Raw genomic sequence first — 21122 nt, forward strand, 5'->3', positions numbered from 1 at the left:
ATATCTTTATTTTAGTAGTACACTAAATTAAAGAGGAAGGGAATATGGTACAAAAAAGAAAGGCACAGTGGACCACAACTGCTTAGGGTGCTGGGGAAAATCTTGTATGATGTTTTGTACATAGAGTAATCATGCTAAATGTTTATTCAGAGATTCACAAATGTTAAGGCCAGAAGGAATCACAATGATAAGCAAGTCTGACCCTCTCCATAACACAGGCCATAGAATTTCATCAAGTGGTTCCTGCCTCAAGCCCAAAGCTATGCAATGAAACAGTTTACAATAAAGAACACTATGAAATCCATCAAAATAGACTTGACTAAAAGGTTTACTGAAATTATGCCAGGACTGTAGAGTGAATTCATACCCTCAGGTGTCTACATAGCTGGATTGCACTCATTACCTACAGCCTCTGGGTAGCATCGCTCCTTTAAACTAATTTATTCAACACAGCCTTTTAAATCCTTTTTCCTCATTCCCATCCAAAAAGTGTTTTTCTTATACAAACCCTTTGTATGTGCACAAGAGAAAGAAAACAAGGAACCACAAGACATATACTGAACATCACCACTAGCTTCACCACTTCCTTTGTAATCCACCATCCTCCATTCCTCATGTGTTTTTTGTTTAGGTTATAAAATACACAGTACAGGGACCTTGCATCTTGGTTTGTAAAGCATCCAATAAAACAAAATAGCAATGAAGGAAAGGAGTACTAGACCAGTGTCCTTAATGAGCCCCTAATAAGTTTCTGATCCAATGGATCCATGCCGGGCACAGATCCACTGGCCATTCCCGTCCCACACTCAACCAGCTCTCAGTCCCTCTCCATCCCCCTACAACCTAAACATTTGGCTACACATTACTAATCTTTCGATATAATTATATGCCTTTAACACCAATGTAAAAATATTTATCTTAGAAATATTGATTCAAGGTGACATACTTTTCTGGATGACGAATCCAGAAAGAGGGAACTTCTCTCTGGTACTCATTTAGAAGACGCATCTGTAAACATAAAGGTTATAATTAAGAAAGAAAAAGAATAAATATTTCAACAGTTAAAAAAATAAAAAGAATGGAAAGCTAACTTATACCTTTTTAAGTAAACGAATTATTTCTGTGTTAGTTATGTCTACACCATCTGAAATAGTAGGAACACATTTTTCTCCAGAAAGAAAGAACAATTCTAAGTGTTTTGCTGAAAAGAGAAAAAAATCCACAATATTACTGGTAATATTGACTTCATTAGGATGAGATGTTTTTAAAAAAGTGAATTAAAATATTGTTTATCAACTGACTTCAGAAAAACATATGAAACATGAAAAGCTCTTTAAAAATGATTACATTCACATACCTAAACTTGTATAGACTTCCCTTGTCATATTTAGTGGAGAAGATGAAAAGGTCTTTGCATAGAATCTCAAAATTTTGTCCTAAGAGGAAAAAAAAAAAAAAATTAGTATCCTATGCTCAAATAACCTTATTAGCATTATGCAAAATATGGTACGATTAAAATTTATTGTGTGGTATGCTCAATATTACACAATATTTAAATAGCACTAAAAATGTGCCTAGTCCTTTACAAGGGCACAAAACAGGTCTTTGGTCTCAAAAACCTACAATCTAAAAGGAATAATGCCCTGATACTGCAATTTACTGCTCCTGCATGGAACTGCATTGATCTATGTAGGCATAGGATCAGGGCCTATATTAGCATATTTTAATTGTTTTTAATGTCATACAACATGCAAGTAATTTACACGGTAACACTAATGATATGCAGATTAGCCACTGCTTTGAAACCAATGAAAGAATTATTTAGGAACAAGAAGAAAGATAAACAACAGCACCTGGCGCAGCTTTAACCTTTTTAGTTTTGGAAGGTATGAGGGATACTTCCACACTAAAAAAACCCATATTACTTCATTTGCAATGCCAAAAGCAATAAAGAAAGCAACATAACTTTTTTTCTGAACAGTACATATGCAATACTGTATCTTCATGATGTATCATATTTTCTGTGACAATGAGAAAATTACATCGCTTTGCTGTGAGAGATTACCACTACATTATTTTATAGAGCAGTTAGGCAATCTTTTTAACAGAAGGAAAAATACATTTTATTTTTATGCTATTGCAGAGAACAAAGCAAAAGATACAACCTAAATAACACTCCATGCATTTAACTTTTAAAGTGCAAATTTAACACCACAGTAAACAGTATAATACAGAAACAACGAAGTTGTTTTCTCAATAGAAAAAAATACTAGATTTATTTTAAAATTAGCCCAGTCAGAATCGGTCTACGCAAAGCAATATTTGGATACCAGTCAAATACCCACTAATTTAAATGTGAATTGATTGGCTGCATAAAGCTTGCCTGTGAAATAGCAACTGAATGTAAATACTGCACTGTATTCCTATGAGGTTTTAATAAACATATGTAAACTCTATGCTGAGTACTTTGTTGGGTCTGATGTGAATTCCAGTAATCTCTGCCAATCTGTCTCACCTTTTAAGATCCTGTATCTCTCCACACTCTATTCCAAGTCACAGCCTCTCAAACAATGATCTTTGGGTTCAGAGAATCAGAATTTGACCCACCTTGTACCACTTTCTACTGGAATGGGAATCATGGTACTTCCTCCAACAGGCTCATATTATAACATGTTCAGTAGTTTTCACAGACATTCATTTGACTGCCTAAAACTAATATAGGCTGACATTTTTCACAAGGGCCTAAAGGAATTAGGTACCAAAGTCCCAGTAAAAGCCAATGGATGCTGGGCAAGTTGCTCAAATTTATGCCTTTGAACATTTCTCCCACTAGTAGCGCTTCTAAGAGTCGTGTAACTCCTCCAGGCTATACTGTTCAAGTGACATTACTGAATAAAGCAGTATGCCCTACACTAGGTAGACACAGTAATTAATAAGTGTTACTTTTTAATTAAAAAATTGCTCTATATCTATTTAACTTCAATGACTAATGAAACAATATTGGGGAAAGAAGTCTTTGTTAAAGATTCAATACAAACGTGAATACCTCTTCAATTAAGATAAGAAAATACACATCCTCTGAGACCTCTAGCAATACCAGGAAAAAACAGGTATTTCTAAAGTAAAAACAATCAGAAAAAAATCTATAAAAACCAAAAGCAATATTTAGGCATCGTCATATATCATAAAAAAATCAATAAAGGGAACAAGTCCAGTTATTAAAAAATCCTGTGCCAGTCAACTTTAAATTAAGGACTGGAGAAACCTGGTAAGTTGTTTTATCTCAAGAACAATATAACTGATAACTACACAAATTAGTTACCTCTTCCCAGACCAGCAGACTACCATATCATAAATGTACATGTTTATTCCTGTGAACTGTTTGGAATGGATAAACATTTGATTGCTACATATAAAACATTTGCTTACACTGAACGTGGAATCAGGATCCGAGAGCGACATTGTAAGATGTTTACGCAAATTAGGCCAACTCTCACAGTTCAGTACATCAGAGGGAGGCGCAGAGCATAATGTCTGCATTGCTTCCTGGCGCACCTGAAATAATCAGGAAATATAAACAAAACAATGCTATCCATAGCACTATTACAATAAAACACTTAAAAATATGATTTTGTGGGGAAACAATCCATAGTTATAGGACACAAAAAAAAAAGAATTAAAAAAAAAAAAGCCCATCCTTCTCTGCTAGTAGATTATTACAATCATTTGGACAAAACATTGTGTCACAGTGAGGACAATACAAAAGCATACACTTTTAAAAATAAATAATTAAAATATTTTAAGGATTATGTTGATTCCTATTACTATTTTGCTTTCCTATTGAAACTAAATATTTTGTTATCAATTACAAGACTTACACTAGAACATTAAATTGCTTTACTTTCCCACAGCCTGGACTAATAGCATCACAAAAAGTAAACAATGAAAAATATAAAGCAATTTATTGTCAGACACCTTTTAAGTTTTATTGTTGCACTTCCAAAAGCTTTATAACTTTAATCTCCACTGTAACTCATCTTAGATAACGTTATTGTTCATAATGTCTTTTTGTAGATTGATATACTCTATGGTCACTTATTTCAAGTAACTAAAACCACCTATAGAAAATTTAAAGAGACAAGGTGGGTGAGGTAATATCTTTTATGGAACCAAATTCTGTTGGTGAAAGAGACAAACTTTTGAGCTACACAGTAATGTTAACAGCCAACGACTATATTTACAGCACAGTATTGAAAAGTACAATGTTTAATTGTAAAAGAAAAGTAGTGTGTAAATACTGAAAACAAAAACTTCTTTTACCTATTGTAGCCACATTTAAATACAAACTAGAATGATGGTTGCAACAGTAGCTGTTTATTATTAATTATTATTATTATTTGTGTTATCATAACTATAAAGCTGTAATCCATAGAATGAAATCCTGGAACCATTGACGTCTAACAGGTTTGCCATTCATTTCAGTGGAGCCAGGATTTCACCCATGTTTATCTACATGTACTATATTCTCAAATATTCCATAAATTTTCATTTATATAAGCAATATTTTAGGTATTCTTTTGACTCACTTCCTTAGGCTGAGTAGGGTCAAGTCTTTCCACAAGTAGTTGTAATTGTTCTTGAGTCATGAATGTATAACTCTGTAACACACAATGTAAAATGTTCACTAAATAAATCCTATTAACATGCACCATCAGACTTTATGGATATAACATTTATTTTTGATCAATTAGAATGTTAGCATCTATCTTAATACAACATTAAAGTTCAGATTTTAAATGGCCAAAGTTCAGAAAACGCAAAGTTGAAGGTCCAGTAACAATATTCTCTCTTCTCTACCTATGCATTATAAAATACTGTTTTATTATATCATTATACAATGTTAGGTAATGTGACATGCAGTCAATAATATAGCTTAGTATTGCACGTTGGAAAAGAAATGCATATATTATATTGCTCTTTCAAAAAAAATGCAAAAAGTTAAACTGAATATTGTGTTTATGTAAAATTCACCTTTTTCTCACATTACTTGCACATACCTTGCAGATTACATATGTTCATGCTCTTGCATGCTCACAGACGTATATGCAAGGAACCATGTTCTCCTTGACTCTAAGGCAACAGAACTGCCAAAGAATTTACCCTTTGCAGCAGAATCTGGCTACAGAATCTAAGCTTTTATTTATTTTATTTTTTTTTAAAAAGAGACTCAATTCTGCTGCTGCTCATCTGAAAAGACTCCTTAGAGATCATCTTTAAAATATCACTTCAAGGTTGAGAACACGTGAGGATATTGAAACAAAAGGGTATCTTTTGAAAAAAGTTGTAATCAGTTGAAAATGGGGGTTTCAGTGAAAGTGCCATCTCATCCTTAATCAGAACATCACAACTCACTATCAAATTAATCAAGATCACAGGTTTCAAGTAAGTTTCATACTTATTTCACAATACAGGCCCAGAGCATAGTATCATACCTGATTGAATGATGAGTCACTATCAGAGCAGTTGTCTGTGTAGTAAGCACTATGTTGTTCTTTCTTGATTTTCCTATGCATCTCCTTATTACGCATCTGATCTTCTTCAAACTTGTTAATCAGAGATTCCACCGCCACCATCATGACATTTTTCAAGGAATGCATCATTTCTCTGTACCTTCAAAATCAAGGCAATGTTAATACTAAATAAAATAAAAATCACTAATTAAATTATTAATAATGGAATAAGGCATGCCATTACATTGACATTTCACTGAATTTACTCAGTGAACTGAAAAGGTTTTAAAATAAATACAAAATACTATACAGATCCAAATTATTAACAGAATGGGTGTGCAAACTTAAAAACTACAAATATATTTTAAAAATAAACCAAGAGGCTTCTAAATTTTGTACCTCTCCTACAACTATTCAAATGACAACACTAAAATTTATAACAAACAACATAAGGATCTGTATTTCCATATTCTGCACTCAGATGTTCTTCAATAGGAACAATGTGCAAGATAACAGCAAAATATAGCCCTAACAAAATAGAGACCAAATCTGATCCTCATTACTATTTCTGTCTCCAGAAGTTGAATTAAGGTTTTTTTCTTCCATAAAAGTCCTCTGCAGAAGCAGCAGTACAGAATGCATGGACAGAATAGCCCTTAGGTTCAAGATCTGGATAACCAAGTTAATCTAAAATGTATAATGTTTAATAAGCAGGAGATTCACATGGCTATAATGTAGCCCTGGTGTTGTGTAGAATTAACTTCCATCATGAATGTTCTTTTGCAAGACTTCTTCCTTCATCAAGAGTCAATATGGGAAGATTTAGGTTTCTCAAATCCCTCAAAATTGCATCTTCCAACTTCTTTCATTGTAGACCTCATGCTCTACTTCCTCCGACCTCAGCTCCATAAACTTTCTGTACAAGCATACCTTCTTCTGAATGTTGGACATGATCCCACCATTACAGTTGTCTTGTTCTCAACTGGTACAAGACTGTGATTTACCAGGATTGTCTAAGTATCTCCTCATCTGTGAACAAAATCAAACTAACCAGTGTTAAGAATACACTGTAACTTCTGACACTGAAAACTGTTGTTTTCTCTCCTCAGCTGTTTTTAATTGACATGTTTCTGCTCCATGTAAAGGGTTGTCATCACAACTGAACTGAACACTTGTATCTTAGTTGTCACAGATGCCTCACTGCCCAAAGAGAAGCTTTGAAGATGCTGAAACACCGATTTAAAACCAACATGTGACTTCTTGAACCACCTGCTATCATTCCCAGAAAGATCAAACTATTTACCTTTTTTTCTGTCATTACCATCATCTGCCTGCAGTGTCAGCAGGACATTTTTCCCTATGTATAGGCAGTGTGCATAACTTCAGTTTTATTGCCATTGATCTTAAATCCCATTGATTCTGCAATTTTTCTCAGTTCTTCCAGCATTAGCTGTAGTTGGTCAGTAGTCTCTCCAAATAAGGCAACTGCATACTCAAGATCTTCTAAAACACAATCTACAAATTTCACACCACCTACTTTGGCCTCCATCAACTTTGTCATCAGATAGTCTATTAGAACATCAAATGTTGAGGTGAGAGAATGCATTTCTGTCCTAGTCCTGATTCTACTGAAAATCAGTCTGTAATACAATTGTTGACCCTCACCCAACTAAATGTACCATGGAAAAGTGTCCATTAGGCACACTAAATCATTAAGTATCCCATACTGACATAGCAGTAATCATAGGGCTCATTGATGCACCGAGTCAAAAGCAGCTGCAAAGTCAATAAATGCAATGCTAAGGTCCTTTTTTTGCAATAGTCATTTTTCAATAGTATTCCACAAGGCAAATACAGAATGGATTGTAGATCACCATTATGGAAACTACACTGGTTGCCTCTCATTATAGGGCTGAGACAATATTTCAATTAGTTCAGTAATATGATCATAAAAACCTTCCCTGGAATTGATAACATTTTTATTTCACAATAATTTGAGCAATATGATCGCTCTCTCTTTTTGAAAAAAAAAGAGATGATGCAGCCCCTTTTCCAATCTTCTGGAATGTGACAGGTTTCCCAAGCATCTAAGACAACTCTATGAAGCCAGGGAACTAAACCCAGTCCACCACTCTTTAGCAGTTCTGCTGAAATGTTATCAAGGCCAGGTACTTTATCTATTTATATCTATTTGACCACAACTGTCACTTCCTCTAATGTCAATGGCATATTTTCTACTGAGTTCACTTTTGGATTAATTTATATCTTGATGGGGATCTGTTCATTAATTCTCAAAAATGTGCTCTTACCAACGCTTAATTTGTACATCAATATCCTGGCAGTATTTTCCATTTTTGTCCTTAATTGGTGGAAGTAATGAGAATGGATGTCTAATTAGCACATTCAAAATCTCAAATATGCATTTATGGTCATGTCTTTCAGAGGCTTCTTTAATGTGCTGTGCCATGCTATTCCACTGTTGATTGTGGTCATTTTGATGTGCCCTCTTAACTGCTCATACAAGACATTTCTTCTCTTCTATTGTCCATTTCCTTCTGACTTCATTAACTCACCTCAACTTCTATTGCACCCATTCTATACTGCATCTTTTTTCCTCTTTCCCATAATTTGATGATATAATCTGTAAACCAATGTTGTTTTTTCATACTCCTTTGTCCTAACTGTTCTCCAGTGATCTCTGTAACAGAATCCCAAAATAAAGTCCACTCTTCCTCTTCGGTAGACAACTGTTCATCCAATATAGAATATTTATTGGAAATTGTTACCACATAACTGTTAGTGATAGCTTCAACATGAAGCTTATCAATAATGAAGCATTTTGATACAGTAGGTATCTGCCTCCGAAACTTTATTAAGCAAAACTTCATTGCTGCTTTTAGGAGTCGATGATCAGATTCCACTACAAGATCAATACGCCTAAATACACATACATCTCAGATGAGTTTAGACACAGGTTTACAAACTAGAATAGGATCCAAGTTTGACCTGTTGCCCAATGGATACTGAAATATATACTTATGGTAATTCCTATCATGAAACCTGGTAGCCATAAAAATAGTCCATGTAAGGAAGCAAATTCAAATAAACACACACCATTATCTGGTCTCTATTCCAGTAAGCTGTGTGGCCCCCATGCCAGTTCAAATCCATTTCTATAATGACCAAAGTTAATGTTTAATAAACTCCCTCAACTCAATAAAAAGAATTTAGATAGAAAAAAAATAAACTCCCTCAACTCAATAAAAAGAATTTAGATAGAAAAAAATAGTCAATTGGCAGACCTTTGTGACGTCACTAGGAGCCACATGTACATACATGAAAACAAAATTAGCTCTATAAAAGGGAATTTATTCAATAATGTTTTATTTTACATTTAGAATAATGGTTTTCATTCTGAAGGAGGTCAAGGTACTCCACAGACAGTATATGCTCAGCAACTCTAAAATGCAGCAATATATGGGATACAGGACAGCAGCCCAGTGCAAAAACTGCATTCTGCACAACATTGGACAAGGAGCAACTTTGGTCAAGCATTTTTATGAAGAAAAAAACAAAGTCACTGAGATCTCTGGTGCCTCCATACAGCAGGCATAGCTTGTATTTTTAAGAACCCACAGACAGTAAATTGCACTACACTATGTTTATATACTTCAAAATGATAAAGAGCTTGTCTACACAGAGACTTAGTGAGCAGCCAGCCAGGGTGTCAATGTGCCACTCACTAAGTCACCATGTTAACCCTGCTACTGCACACTAAAAGTTCCATAGCTTTGACAAACTACAGTTTCAAATTGAACTTTTAGTGAACCGTAGCAGGGACATGGCCACTAATGCATGAGAAGCTACTGAGCTGTAGATTCACACCCTGGCTTGCTGTGCACTAAGTCTGTATGCAGAAAAGCCCAAAGAACTGAGTTAATACTGCTGGGTTTTGAACTTAGGAATTCAAAGAGTTTGGGTATTTCAAACTTAATCCTTAAATCATTAAAATACTCTCACTGGAATTATGCTAATGTAAGATAGTATGTCTATTGAGGGAGAGACAGCTAAAGAAACTCACACTTTACATTAAAGTACAGAGCTGGCATTGCAGCTGCTGAGGAAAGGTCCTGATTCTGCATAATTAAAGTCAATGGGAGCGTTGCCATTTACTTCAATGAGCATAGGATCAAGGCCTAAAGCTCTGATCCTTCAAACACTTAGGCACGTGAGTAACTTTATACATATGGAGTTCAAAAGCACATCTCACAAACTATTATTTTTAGTGCCAAAAGGAAAGCCAACAATGGTTGGTTAAGAACTGATTTGTAGTTTGTAAATGATTGACTCATAAAAAGATATTTTGCTACATGTTTCTAAAGTAATTTACGAAAAACAAGTATGCATTAATTAACTTGCTCATGCAAGGATTTTATCCTGCAATAAAACTTATATTTTCTTCTTGTAGTATGACCTATCTATATATTATTGAAATTACTTCAGAATTATCATCATTAAATATATAGCCCATAATCAAAGGGTCAAATTCCCAAGACAGACCCTTGTCCACTTAAATATTTATATATATTTCAACTATCTAACTAATAACAGGGAGACTATCATTATCTAAAATGGGGGCTACCATAGTCTTGACAGCATACCTGCGAGACCTAAACAAAACATTATTAGAACACTGAATTTCCTGCAATCATAATGTAACAAATTTTGGAACAGGTGACATGTAGAAGACAGTATTCAAGTATATTTTAAAACTTCAGTTGTTTTGTTTCCTTCTAGATGTGAAAGCAAACATGTACAAATGAATTTCTATCAACATGGAAACAAACTTTGATTGTTTTCACATCCTGCTGAACTGAGAACTTAAAATGAAAACAAATGGACTTTGTACCAAAATCACCTTCTATTCACAACCTAACAAATAGAGACCAACATTAATTTTGTACTGTGCAACAAATGTGAATGAACAAAAATAATTTTATCTGCCTTAGATAATATAAAGACACAGTGTTTTGTTCACTAAAGGTAAACTGTGAAACAAATAAAAGGCATTTTTTCCTTTTAAGCTGTATAAACATGATCTCAAACTCTGAAAACAGTTTCTGTTTTTCTACATTTGTCACTTTCCTTTCTTTGTTAGCTATCAAGCTAAATTGAGATTCAATATTCTTTTTCCCCTGAGTTGGGCAGTGAGGAGGGAGATTTCAGTGAAATATCACTATTCGTAGCATCATGTGTAACAACACTGTTCATGTTCCCCAACGACCTTGCCAAGGTCCTCCAGCAAAAAAAGGATCTGATGTAACAAAAACAAGCAGACAAAAAGATGGGCTTATTTATTGTATTTTAAAAAAAAAGTTGGAACTGCTTTATACATCATAAGTAGTAATAAAGACTTTTTTAAAACTTTTTTATGCTTTGCAGATCACTTTTAAGAAGAGAGGCCAGCATATAGAATCATGATGAAGTAACGATTCAAGTCCTTACACAACCAGTAAATTTTTGAATCTCAGCTGCTGTGACAAAGTGTTCTTCAATTTCAAGGTAAATAGGCTATTTGAAATACCAAGATTCATCAGAGCTATACTAGCTTTTAATTTAGAACTGAAAGACCAAGCTACAGATAAACTATCTTTTTTCAGTGTGTTATTATTTCATCTGATTGAAACAAACTCCAAGCATCACTACACATGGATTAAAGATTGTGTAGTTTCACCAGGGCATCTGGAAATACAATTCCAACACTAACAGCCATTTTGTGTCACTACTCACCAATGCTCTAATCAATCAAAACAGCTATAACTTACACACATTTGCAACACAAAGGTTCACTAGAAAAGCCACCAGTACTAATAGGTCCCTTCCAATGACACTTTAAAATTTGTGGGGAGGGCGGGAAATCAAGGGAATCTGCAAAGAAGGAATGGCTAACCAGGTTGTAAGGATTATCTGGCATATACATGGGCTTTCCATTTAAAGCCATGCCTTCACTAAATAAACCAACATCTCAGGAAATCTGTTAACAACTCAGATGTCCCCTAACATGGTTATAAAAACAGTTCTGACATGTAATGTAGACCAGAGAATTTGTGCAGAGGCAGAGTTTAAAACAAGCTCAACTAATCCACTTTAGTTGAATTACAGCTTTCAACGTGTGTATATCTAGGTAATTTAAATCTATAAGGAAATTAACATTGTGCATAAACAAATTATTTCTCTGACATACATTTATATTTGACAAAGAACTCATTCCTCATATTACTATTTGTAAATCAAGTGTGAAATTTAAAATGGAGCTATTTGAGGTAAAGTACCATAAAAATCCTAAATAATCCCCTCACCCTACAAAGTCAGACATTTCAAACTGCTCAATGGACTGTCTTCAAACTTTCCTAAATAGAAATAAAGTTTCATTTCCAAGCTGAGACAATCATGAGGAATTTCAACCCGAAAGACAATCCTTTAGGAAAGTTATGACAAAAAAATAATTTTAGAATCAAAGTACCATCAACCATAAATATTACAATTAAGAATTAGACTGTAAAAATATGAAAGAAAAAAGAATAAGTTGAGCTAGACAACTCTGTCAACTGCGTATTTTTTGTAATGGAATTTTAAATGTATCCTGTGCACATACTCACTCTTTTGATTCCCGAGTCTTCTTAGTAACATGTTGGACAAGAGTGTCATAACCAGTTCCTTCACCCTGATTTTGAGCAGAGGTACATTTGTCTGTTTCTTCTTCAATCACAGAGCCCAGAGCACTACATATGTATTGTCTTAGGTATTTCACAAACTCATAGCTGCAACAAATAGCCAGAAATGAAATGCAATGTATTTCATGATATTCATCTTCTGAATATTTTCAACATTACATATGCTACATTTTCCCAGCAGACACATCTCTTTAAGCATCAGTACTTTTAAGAACTAAAGAGCTTTTCAGCTGAGTGAAAAGTTCAGACACTAAACAAACCATTTTGATTTCCTTGAATGTCTTCAATATCAGTATATCATATGAAATGAATACCTCATTAAGTCATAATTCCCTTTTGTGCCTATGAAAATCTTCCCCTAAATGCAAAGATCTACATGGATGCAATATTAAGATTGTGCAGTCAAAAATCATAAAGTATTAGAAAATGCAGAAGTTAAGGCTCCAAGAAGAACATTAACTTGAGCGCACTGATAAACATGTGTTTCAAGGTATATTTTGATGATTAGTAATAGTTGACCAAGCTATACATGTAAGTAGGAAAACTGGTATAGAAAATAGCACATGTATGCTATGCAGCTGAGTTTAAACTTATTGGAAGCTTATTTTTTGAGTTTCCTGACTTTTGATTTTATCTTTGCAATCTTCGCATCGCATTAATACAGTCTCTTGCATTTAAATTGCTGGAGTTTGTCAAGGAAAAAATCTGAACTCAGTTTACAAGCTCTTCCAGCAGAACTAGTGAGTTCTTGAACCAACCAAATGCGCAGTTCACTAGCTGCATAATCATGGCCCTCCATGCTAGACAACATCCCTATTCAGGACAAAAGTTGATTAAATTTCATTAAAGCCAATGGAATATAAGCATGTACTTAAGTGCTTTACTGAATCAGGGCCATAAGCAACCTATCTATATTTACATGTGCATCTGTAAACTAAGGAAATTTTCCGTGTTGTAATTTCAGTAAGCAATTTTCAAATAGTCAAAAGTTTGTTAAATCAGAATCCATGACTTTTTCAAAAAACCAAAGGCAATTGTCCTCACTGAGAACTAGTCTCCAGTTTCAGGTTTATTTGAAGTAACTATTTTTAAAAATATGGCCAGCCTACATGAGCAACGTAATCTTGATGATCTGCTTATTTTGCATTAGGGACAAGACATCCACAAGTTACCACAAAAATGATTGCACAACTGTTGTTTGTGTGATTACACTATATTTTTATGATATCAAATGTGTATGCAAGGTGAAAGTAAATGAGCAGGTACTTTGTGTGAACTGAGAAGGATCAATATACAGAGTGGACATGCTTATATACGGTTTATTGGCTTTATTATATAAACTGTTCAGTCCTGAAAAGTGCATTTGTAAACAAAAGAAGCTGTTGCAGTGGTTGGTATAGTTTTTTTTCCTGAACATTTTAAAAACAAGTAGAGTAAGAGAGTCAAGTCATTTTTGTTAATTATTTCATGTAATAGTCTTTTCATTAGATTAAACTCTTGACTACCTTAAGTCTCTTTAAGTGTAATGGCTCTAAATTATTTCCTCTTCCATTTATTCCTTCATATTTTATTTTCACTGCTAGTGGAGGTAACATAAATACATCTTAAGGTAAACTGTAACTCCTTAGCTTCTTTGTTCATTTTCTGTCTCTTTCACCTTTCACTTGTTTATAAGGTTAACTCTGCCATTACTTTTACTATAATAAAAATAGTACTGTGGCAGTTTTTTAAATTAAAGCTTTCATAAGACTTTTTGCTCATTTTTTTTATGGCTGGGATGTTTGCAGAAAATGTATTTTTGCAGTAACTGCTTCATTCTCACAAAGAAATAATAGTGTAGAGATCACAGCACAGTGCATTTGCTGCAGAGACAGACTGAAGTCCTAACAAGAGACTAAATTTATTGTATAGTTGACACTACAGTGTTGCTCCTTGCAGCATTCATTTCATCAGTAGTTGGTAAAGTAATGGAGAGATCAAATTTCTGCAAAACTGTTTCTCCACATGCCTACAAGTTCCAACGAAATGATTTGCTGGTGTTTCCCAAGTCTGAATAAAACAAGGCAAAACTGATTATTTCAAAAAAATTCTAAGGTCCTATAGTTTATGTGAATCAACTAGTGACCATGCTCTTAATATAGTAAGTGGTTCTAGTTTTTACCACTACAAAACAGCTTTGATTGAACTTTGGAAAAAGAAATGTCACTCATTCTGTCCTTCTGGAGAAGACTCAGATTAAGGACTCATGCTTCCTGATGTTCAACATCAAAGAAAAAGAAGAAAAGGGTAAAGGAACACCTCAAAACTTAAAAGAGCTGGGGGGGGGCAGAGTCTCCATGGCCCCTTTGTGAACCAATGAAAGCCCATCTACACTACCAGGGGATCTATGATTCAGTGGGAAGAAGGATGCCCCAGGGACAGAGCTCCAACATAATGACTGTGATGCATGCTATCATCAAGCATTACTGGATCCAACTGAAATTCATTGCAACCGTTAATTCTGATCAGATTAGAATTAAATACCTGTAATTCCTAACTGTGGCACAGGGCAGGCACAAGAGATGGGGAACAATCAATAGCAGCATGAAACACAAAAATTGTTGCTAAGAAGAGGAAAAAGTTGAGGAGGATCCCCAAGTAGCTAACCCTTATTTTTGGCTGCTCGAGATTGAGACGGCTTCCCCCATAGCATTTCTAGGATCACCTCCTTTCCTCTCTTCCAATCCCTCAACTCATTTTCTTTGAGCACAAGGAGCTCCACAAGGCAAAGCTTGTAGAATTTCCTGTATACTTTTTCACCGTATGTCGATTTTCCCCTTGGGAAGGGGAGTGTGTTGCCAGAAACTACAAATGCTTCTTCAGAAATATCAGAGAACTTAATTTCACATTCTGTAATCTGAAAGTCACCTTATTCTAATGAAAATGTGTTATTTTCCAGAAATTAAAGTGTCATTTTAATACTGATATCTATGCAACCAATTTTCTTCTCGTGTTCATATCCACTGATTTAGAGCTCAAATTCTGAGTGGCTGCAGCAATATTAGCATTAAAATGGCATTAACAATTGCATAATACAAGTGAAAAAAATGTAAAATAATACCATTTAACACACAAATAAGCTTGGCAAGCCAGTCAACTGATTGGTTAAATAATGTTAGAGGACTGCCTATTACTTAATCATTATAAAAAATTTCAACAAGAATTCCTCAATGTAGGCAATGGCCTACCTTTTTTGATTGTATCCTGGTGCCATTATTTCATTTTTTAGAATTTCATTTAACTGTTTTTCACATTTTTCTGAATTAAAATAACTCAGTTAAATAATTTGTTTTTTGTAATTAGGCATAAACATTTAACGCTAAGCCTGCTGGAGGCCATAAAGTCTTATTTATTTTATATTTTTGTTACTGCTCTAATCAGTGCTTTAAAATATTTTGACCAATATTTGATCTCTACTGACCATTTATTTTTGGACTAGTCAAATACACACCCCTAAATCTAAAATCAGTAACAGAAAACATGTAAAGGATTTAAAATTCTAAATGTAGTTAAAAATAGCTTAACATCATTTCTGGTTTTTTTCTTAACTTACTTGCAATTACCCAAGTTCAGAATTGTCTGGTAGCTTGCTGCTACTACTGACAACACATCACTGACACCTAGTTAAAGTATAAGGAATGTAGATAATGCACTTCCTTGCATTATTTAAAGATATTTTTGAGGTCACCAGCTTTTGCAGGAAAAAAGAAAAAAAGGTCACAGAACCCAGGTTTTAACAATTAAACATCTTTCAGTTCATCTAAATTAAATGGCTTCTCTCAGACGTCACAACTCTGTCTTAAAATCTGCCATGTAGCAAAATACATTCTATTAGCTAGAAGCCTGGGGACAAAACCATTACAATATTGTGTTTGTGTATGGAAAGTGAAGTGCAAAGATGAGTGTGGCCTCAGGAGAATCTGAGCACAGTACATATGTAAATATATGAAGGTAAATACATGTATGTTAGCACAAGTTGGACACCCAAAGTTGTTACAGATAATAGAGAAGATTTTCAGTTTTATTCAAAATGTAATAGGATTTCTGTTAGAAACTAGAGTTTATCTTATCAAATATATAAAAAGAGTTGACTAATGTAAACCAGGGCTGACTAATTGTGAAAGGTGCCTCTAAAAGGTCATATTTTAGCCATCTTGCTTGTACTTCACCTACATAAGGAACAATAAGCAGCCCAACAGCAGTTACAAATATCATCTGACATCCTTCAATTAGGATTTTCTTTCTAGCTCATTTGTCTCTGAAAAAGGCACATTTATCAGACTGAATTAACTAAAGTTAAAGAGAATAGATTTTCCCTGAAGAGCCATTTACTCTATTGATAACATTTCAGCCAAAGAAAAAAGAAAATACTGACAGAAGAAAAAAATAAGAACTGGTAAAATATAGTTTATTAAATCTCCGAAATAACATCCTTCTAGAGTTCATCAACAACACAGAAGTTAAAAATACTTTCTAAATATATAAGTCAATATAGGTAGTAAACATTTTCCCTTCACAGAACAGTTGACAGCACTTAGCTGACCTGATTACAATTAAAATAGCAAAAATATTTTTACTTGTGAAAATTTTCATCCGTTTCTTCCAAATGTAAAAGAATCTCTTCTGCACATTCTACTGATGGTGCTCCTGTGATTTTTTCCTTCACGCTTTGCAATAACTGTCTGAGCATAGACTGTAACAGAGCTTCATCTTCACAAGAGAAATGAGACATCTGTGTAAAACATATGAAAGTACTGTAAGTGTACATTTCCTATGTCTTGTTTTCTCAAGATCCTAAAACAAGAGCATAACCTCTCATACAAACAACACTTTTTATTGCTCTAGTTATCAATAATATGAAGGTATACCCTCACTTTACCAAAAATTGTAATACACATATAAATGCATTCATACAGAGAAAAGATTTCATAAGTTTATTTCTGTTTATGAGTGCCCTACTTCAAAGTGATCAATCATTTTTATCTACACAATTTAAATTGAAGGACACTCTTAATCTGACATATAGATGCCCACACACAGCTTTATACTGAAATAACTAAAAGGTGAGAGAATTACAACTCAGAGGACTAAGCCTGTAAGATAGCAGCAGATATAAAAATATAGGGGCCTCCTCACCAATAATATCTAGAGGTAATACCTTGATGAGAAACCCAGAAGCCATCTGCCAACCTCTTATACACACAAACCTAGCTGAAAAATGAAAGGGTGTTGGGAGTCTTATTAGGAAGGTGCTCTGGGACTGGGACCTCTCGTATGAGTACCTTCTTTCATACTAGCCTCTAGCTAATAGGTGTTTGGTAAATTTACAGCATAGCCCACTTTACCTGTTAGTATGGAGAAATGACTTTTTTTCCCCCTCAATCCACCACTGAGCCTTCTATAGTCAGAAGGATCTCTCCTATTCAATATCCTCCCACAACCTCTTGATTTTTGAATCCTCCTCCTCAAGAATAGCTCTAGGGCCTGGACTTGGCTTTCTCAAGCAATAAGAGCAAAGTGATATTGACATCATTCTTTACTGTCCATATGATTGTCAACATCACAGTGACCTGACCAGAAATCTGTCCATTTCACTCTACAGCAGCCTGGGAAAGCTATAAGCAGCAAAAGTGAGGCACTGGAGCTGTCTGTATGCCAAGTAAGCAAGACGCGTCAATTCTGCCCTGAGTAATGGCTTAAACTTCTCACTTGCCAAGGAACTTTTCTTATTCCCCAGTGGTGATTGGATTTTTCATAATCTGTACCGAGGAAGGATGATTTTGAGACTGTTACTTTTTTCAAATCATAAAAAGCACCGATCTAAAAACCTGTAAGCGCTTGTATATAAATGAGATATGCAAAGTTAGAATAAAATAACCGATACAATGAATAACTGCCACTGACAACCACTATTAACCAACCCAAAAAACAACTACTCAAAACAATTTAAGGACCCACTTTCCTCAAAAGATTTCTAATATTTAAAACCAGAACAATATTTCAACAGTGATTAACTTCCACAGTTTGAGGCATTTATCTAATGATAGTGGAGATTTTTATACTTCAAAAGTGAAATCAAATTGTGGCAAAACATTATTTATTAGTGTCATATTTAATACAAATCAAGGCTTGCAACTCTACTAAAATACTATTTTTAGGCATTATTTTAATTGGTTTAGCATTTTCCTTTGCCAAAATAGTGAACTTGCAGAGCAACGTTCCATTTTGATCAAACATAATTCAAAATTAACTCAGGCTTCTTGCCATCAAAAAACATGTCAGAAATAGCTTTAAAATAAAGAGGCTGTATTCTACGTCATATTCTTACAACTCCATGTTTACATTCCCTATTTTTAAAAACCTCAGTCTTTCCAAAGATTTAATCAAACTCAATGCATTCCAAGGAGGTAAATGACACACCCTCACAAATGTCTCTATTATAATGTTACTATAACGTAAATTTGATATCTCCACATGTAATCCTGAACCCTTTAATAAGAGTCATTTTAACGTGTTATACACATTTAATGTGTTATACACACACACACACACACACACACCCTGAGTGTTTTTGAATTGTGTAAGCATCTAGAGTACTGGTTAACAGGCACATCCAAAAATTATATAAAGGAAGACACCATTGCAGAAGTGTTTATAAGGACATCATGAATACTGTCTCCGGTTTGCTCTGAATAAGGTCATGTGGTTTAAAACACCACCATCAGTTGAAAAGGACAATGTAAAGGTGGGGCTTTTTTTTTTTTTTTTTGTTTGGGTTTTTTTTTTGACATTTTGTTCTTTTTTCTTCCCTGTAAGATTTAGGTCTTTTTTTTAACTGAAGAAACAACTGAAATGTCAAGTTTATTTTCCCCTGATTTTGATATAGGACTTCTCAGTTGTGAGGTCTATGGGATGTCCTGTAAAATGATCCATATAGGCAGATCCATGTTCACAGCTACACATGAATAAGGTGACCCATGAAAATCAGCTTGTAGGATGGCGGTTTAACATTCTCAGTGAAGTAGCAGTGATACTGAATTTACCAAAGGCTACTTTAATCCAAAATGTTAATTTATTACTGAAATTAAATTAATTTTAACAGCATCTTAAAACAGTCTGACTAAAAATTCCTACTCCATTCAACTTCTCAACTTTCACTCGACTCATAGGATACAATCATTTTGCTAGACTAGACAGGTTCTGAATTTCTAATGAAAATAAGCAGGGAGAACAGGAGGGGAGGGACTCTTTTTTTTGGGGGGGAGCAGACTTTTCAGGTCTTTCATATATATTATAAAGCAGCCCCAACGGGCACGTACCCATTATTCATTTTGGCAGGGCGCCTTTGAAATATTTGAGCGAAAAGTGTGATTTTTTAATTTGCACTGGTTACAAACAACAGTACTGTATGCACTTGACAACCTAAATGATGTCAATTACCATCATCCACACCAATTGCTGAAATCAGAAGATGGGCCCTTGTCACTCCCCACAACCTCTTCATGTGCCTCTTTTAAAAAATGAAGGTGAACGTCAAACCTCCAGATCTGAAGCAACTCAGACGCTTCAAAGACATGAGAGCCCCCGAACTGGGTCAGACCAATGGTCCATCTAGCCCAGCGTCCTGTCTTCCCACAGCGGCCAATGCCAGGTGCTTCAGAGGGAATGAACAGAGCAGGTAATCCATCCAGTGACCTACCCCACGGAAACAAAACAAAAACACCCGGGGCCGCTCTGAACTGGGGGACGTTGCCTCTTCCTGCACAAGACTCACCCCGCCTGCGAGCTGCCCGACTTTACCCTACAGGCTGGCGGCCTCCAGCTCGCCGTTGTCAAGGGCGGAGGAAGCACACGGAGCCCCCCCAACCTTTGATGGCTGGGAGGGAAGGAAGGAAGGAAGGCGGCTCCCCCGACCTGGCTCAGGCTCCGCAGCGTTTCCCCCTCCCGGAGTCAGGGGCTGGCCGGAGATGAGGTGACCGGGCGGGGGCGGCGGGGGGTCCTACTGGTTCAGCGTTACCGGGGGCGGGAACGACCAAATTACGCCCGACACACGGACAGCCCCACCGGGCTGGGCCAGGCAGCGGCCTCCCCTCCGCGGATCCAGGCCCAGCCCAGCCCAGCCCCGCCCCGAGCCAGGGGGCGGCCCCTCCTGGCCGGACAGAGAGTCCCGGAGCCGGCCGGGGCGCCCCGCACAGGAGCGGGGCTGGGAGGGAACCTGCCGCGTCACTGAGCCCCGCCCGGCCGAGGGGCGGATCCGGGGTGGGAGCCAGGCCCCGGGCGCGCTCCGGTGTCAAGGCGCGGACAAGGAGCCGGTTTCCCGGCAACAGCCGCCGCGCCGCGCGTGGGAGTCACCTTGTGGCAACGGCTCCGGAGTGCAGCGAGGCTCCCCCCCGCCCCGCCGCTGCTTGCACCCAACCGCCGCTCTCGCCAGCCCCGGCCCTTAGCAACCAGCCGCGCGCCCGCCGCGGAGCCTGGCGGGCTCCCTAGCAACATCGCGAGACGCCCGGCGGGAAGGGCGGGGGCGACGGAGCGGAGCAGGCGGCGGAGGCGGGACCCGCTGTGCTGATGGGACGAGCGGGAGGGTGGCGGCAGCGGGAGGGGATTCGGCAGGGCTGAGGCGTGGGCGATGGGGGAGCAGCCGGGGAGCAGCTGTGTCTTGTCCGAAGTGGTCTGAGGAAGAACAGAGCGTGGGTGGGATGGGATCGTTGTAGGGGAAGTCACTGCTGAGTGACACAACCCCCCCTCCTCCACCCCACACACCTGCCCCATCTACTGGTTACCTTCTCCAGGCAGGAGGAAGAGCTCTGTGTGAGCTCCATAGCTTGCCCCGTCCCCCAGC

At 36.6% G+C, this 21122-nt stretch overlaps 1 protein-coding gene across 4 annotated transcripts in view; it reads right to left on the reverse strand.

The window, feature by feature from the left end:
- Positions 1–20852, reverse strand: part of TBC1D32 (TBC1 domain family member 32) — a 158911-nt gene extending 138059 nt beyond the window's left edge. For 2 of the 4 annotated variants that reach the window (XR_010919439.1, XM_067546666.1), the window contains exons 1-9: positions 20636–20852; positions 16861–17015; positions 12170–12331; positions 5493–5670; positions 4587–4658; positions 3430–3555; positions 1358–1436; positions 1098–1201; positions 947–1008 (exon numbers count right to left, since the gene is read on the reverse strand). Coding sequence is in view for 3 of the 4 variants with exons in the window: in XM_067546666.1 (XP_067402767.1) it covers positions 947–1008; positions 1098–1201; positions 1358–1436; positions 3430–3555; positions 4587–4658; positions 5493–5670; positions 12170–12331; positions 16861–17015; positions 20636–20776 (1079 nt within the window). In the remaining variant the exon portion in view is untranslated. Of the gene's footprint in view, positions 1–946; positions 1009–1097; positions 1202–1357; positions 1437–3429; positions 3556–4586; positions 4659–5492; positions 5671–12169; positions 12332–16860; positions 17016–19723; positions 19755–20057; positions 20394–20635 lie in introns of those variants that run through there. The other 2 variants (XM_067546668.1, XM_067546667.1) reach the window with 2 other exon arrangements.
- Positions 20853–21122: the final 270 nt, after the last annotated feature.

Source organism: Emydura macquarii, unplaced genomic scaffold (assembly GCF_026122565.2).
Source record: "Emydura macquarii macquarii isolate MOO-44397 ecotype Brisbane River unplaced genomic scaffold, CSIRO-AGI_Emac_v2 contig_1146, whole genome shotgun sequence".
In the NCBI taxonomy this organism is placed as follows: domain Eukaryota; kingdom Metazoa; phylum Chordata; order Testudines; family Chelidae; genus Emydura; species Emydura macquarii.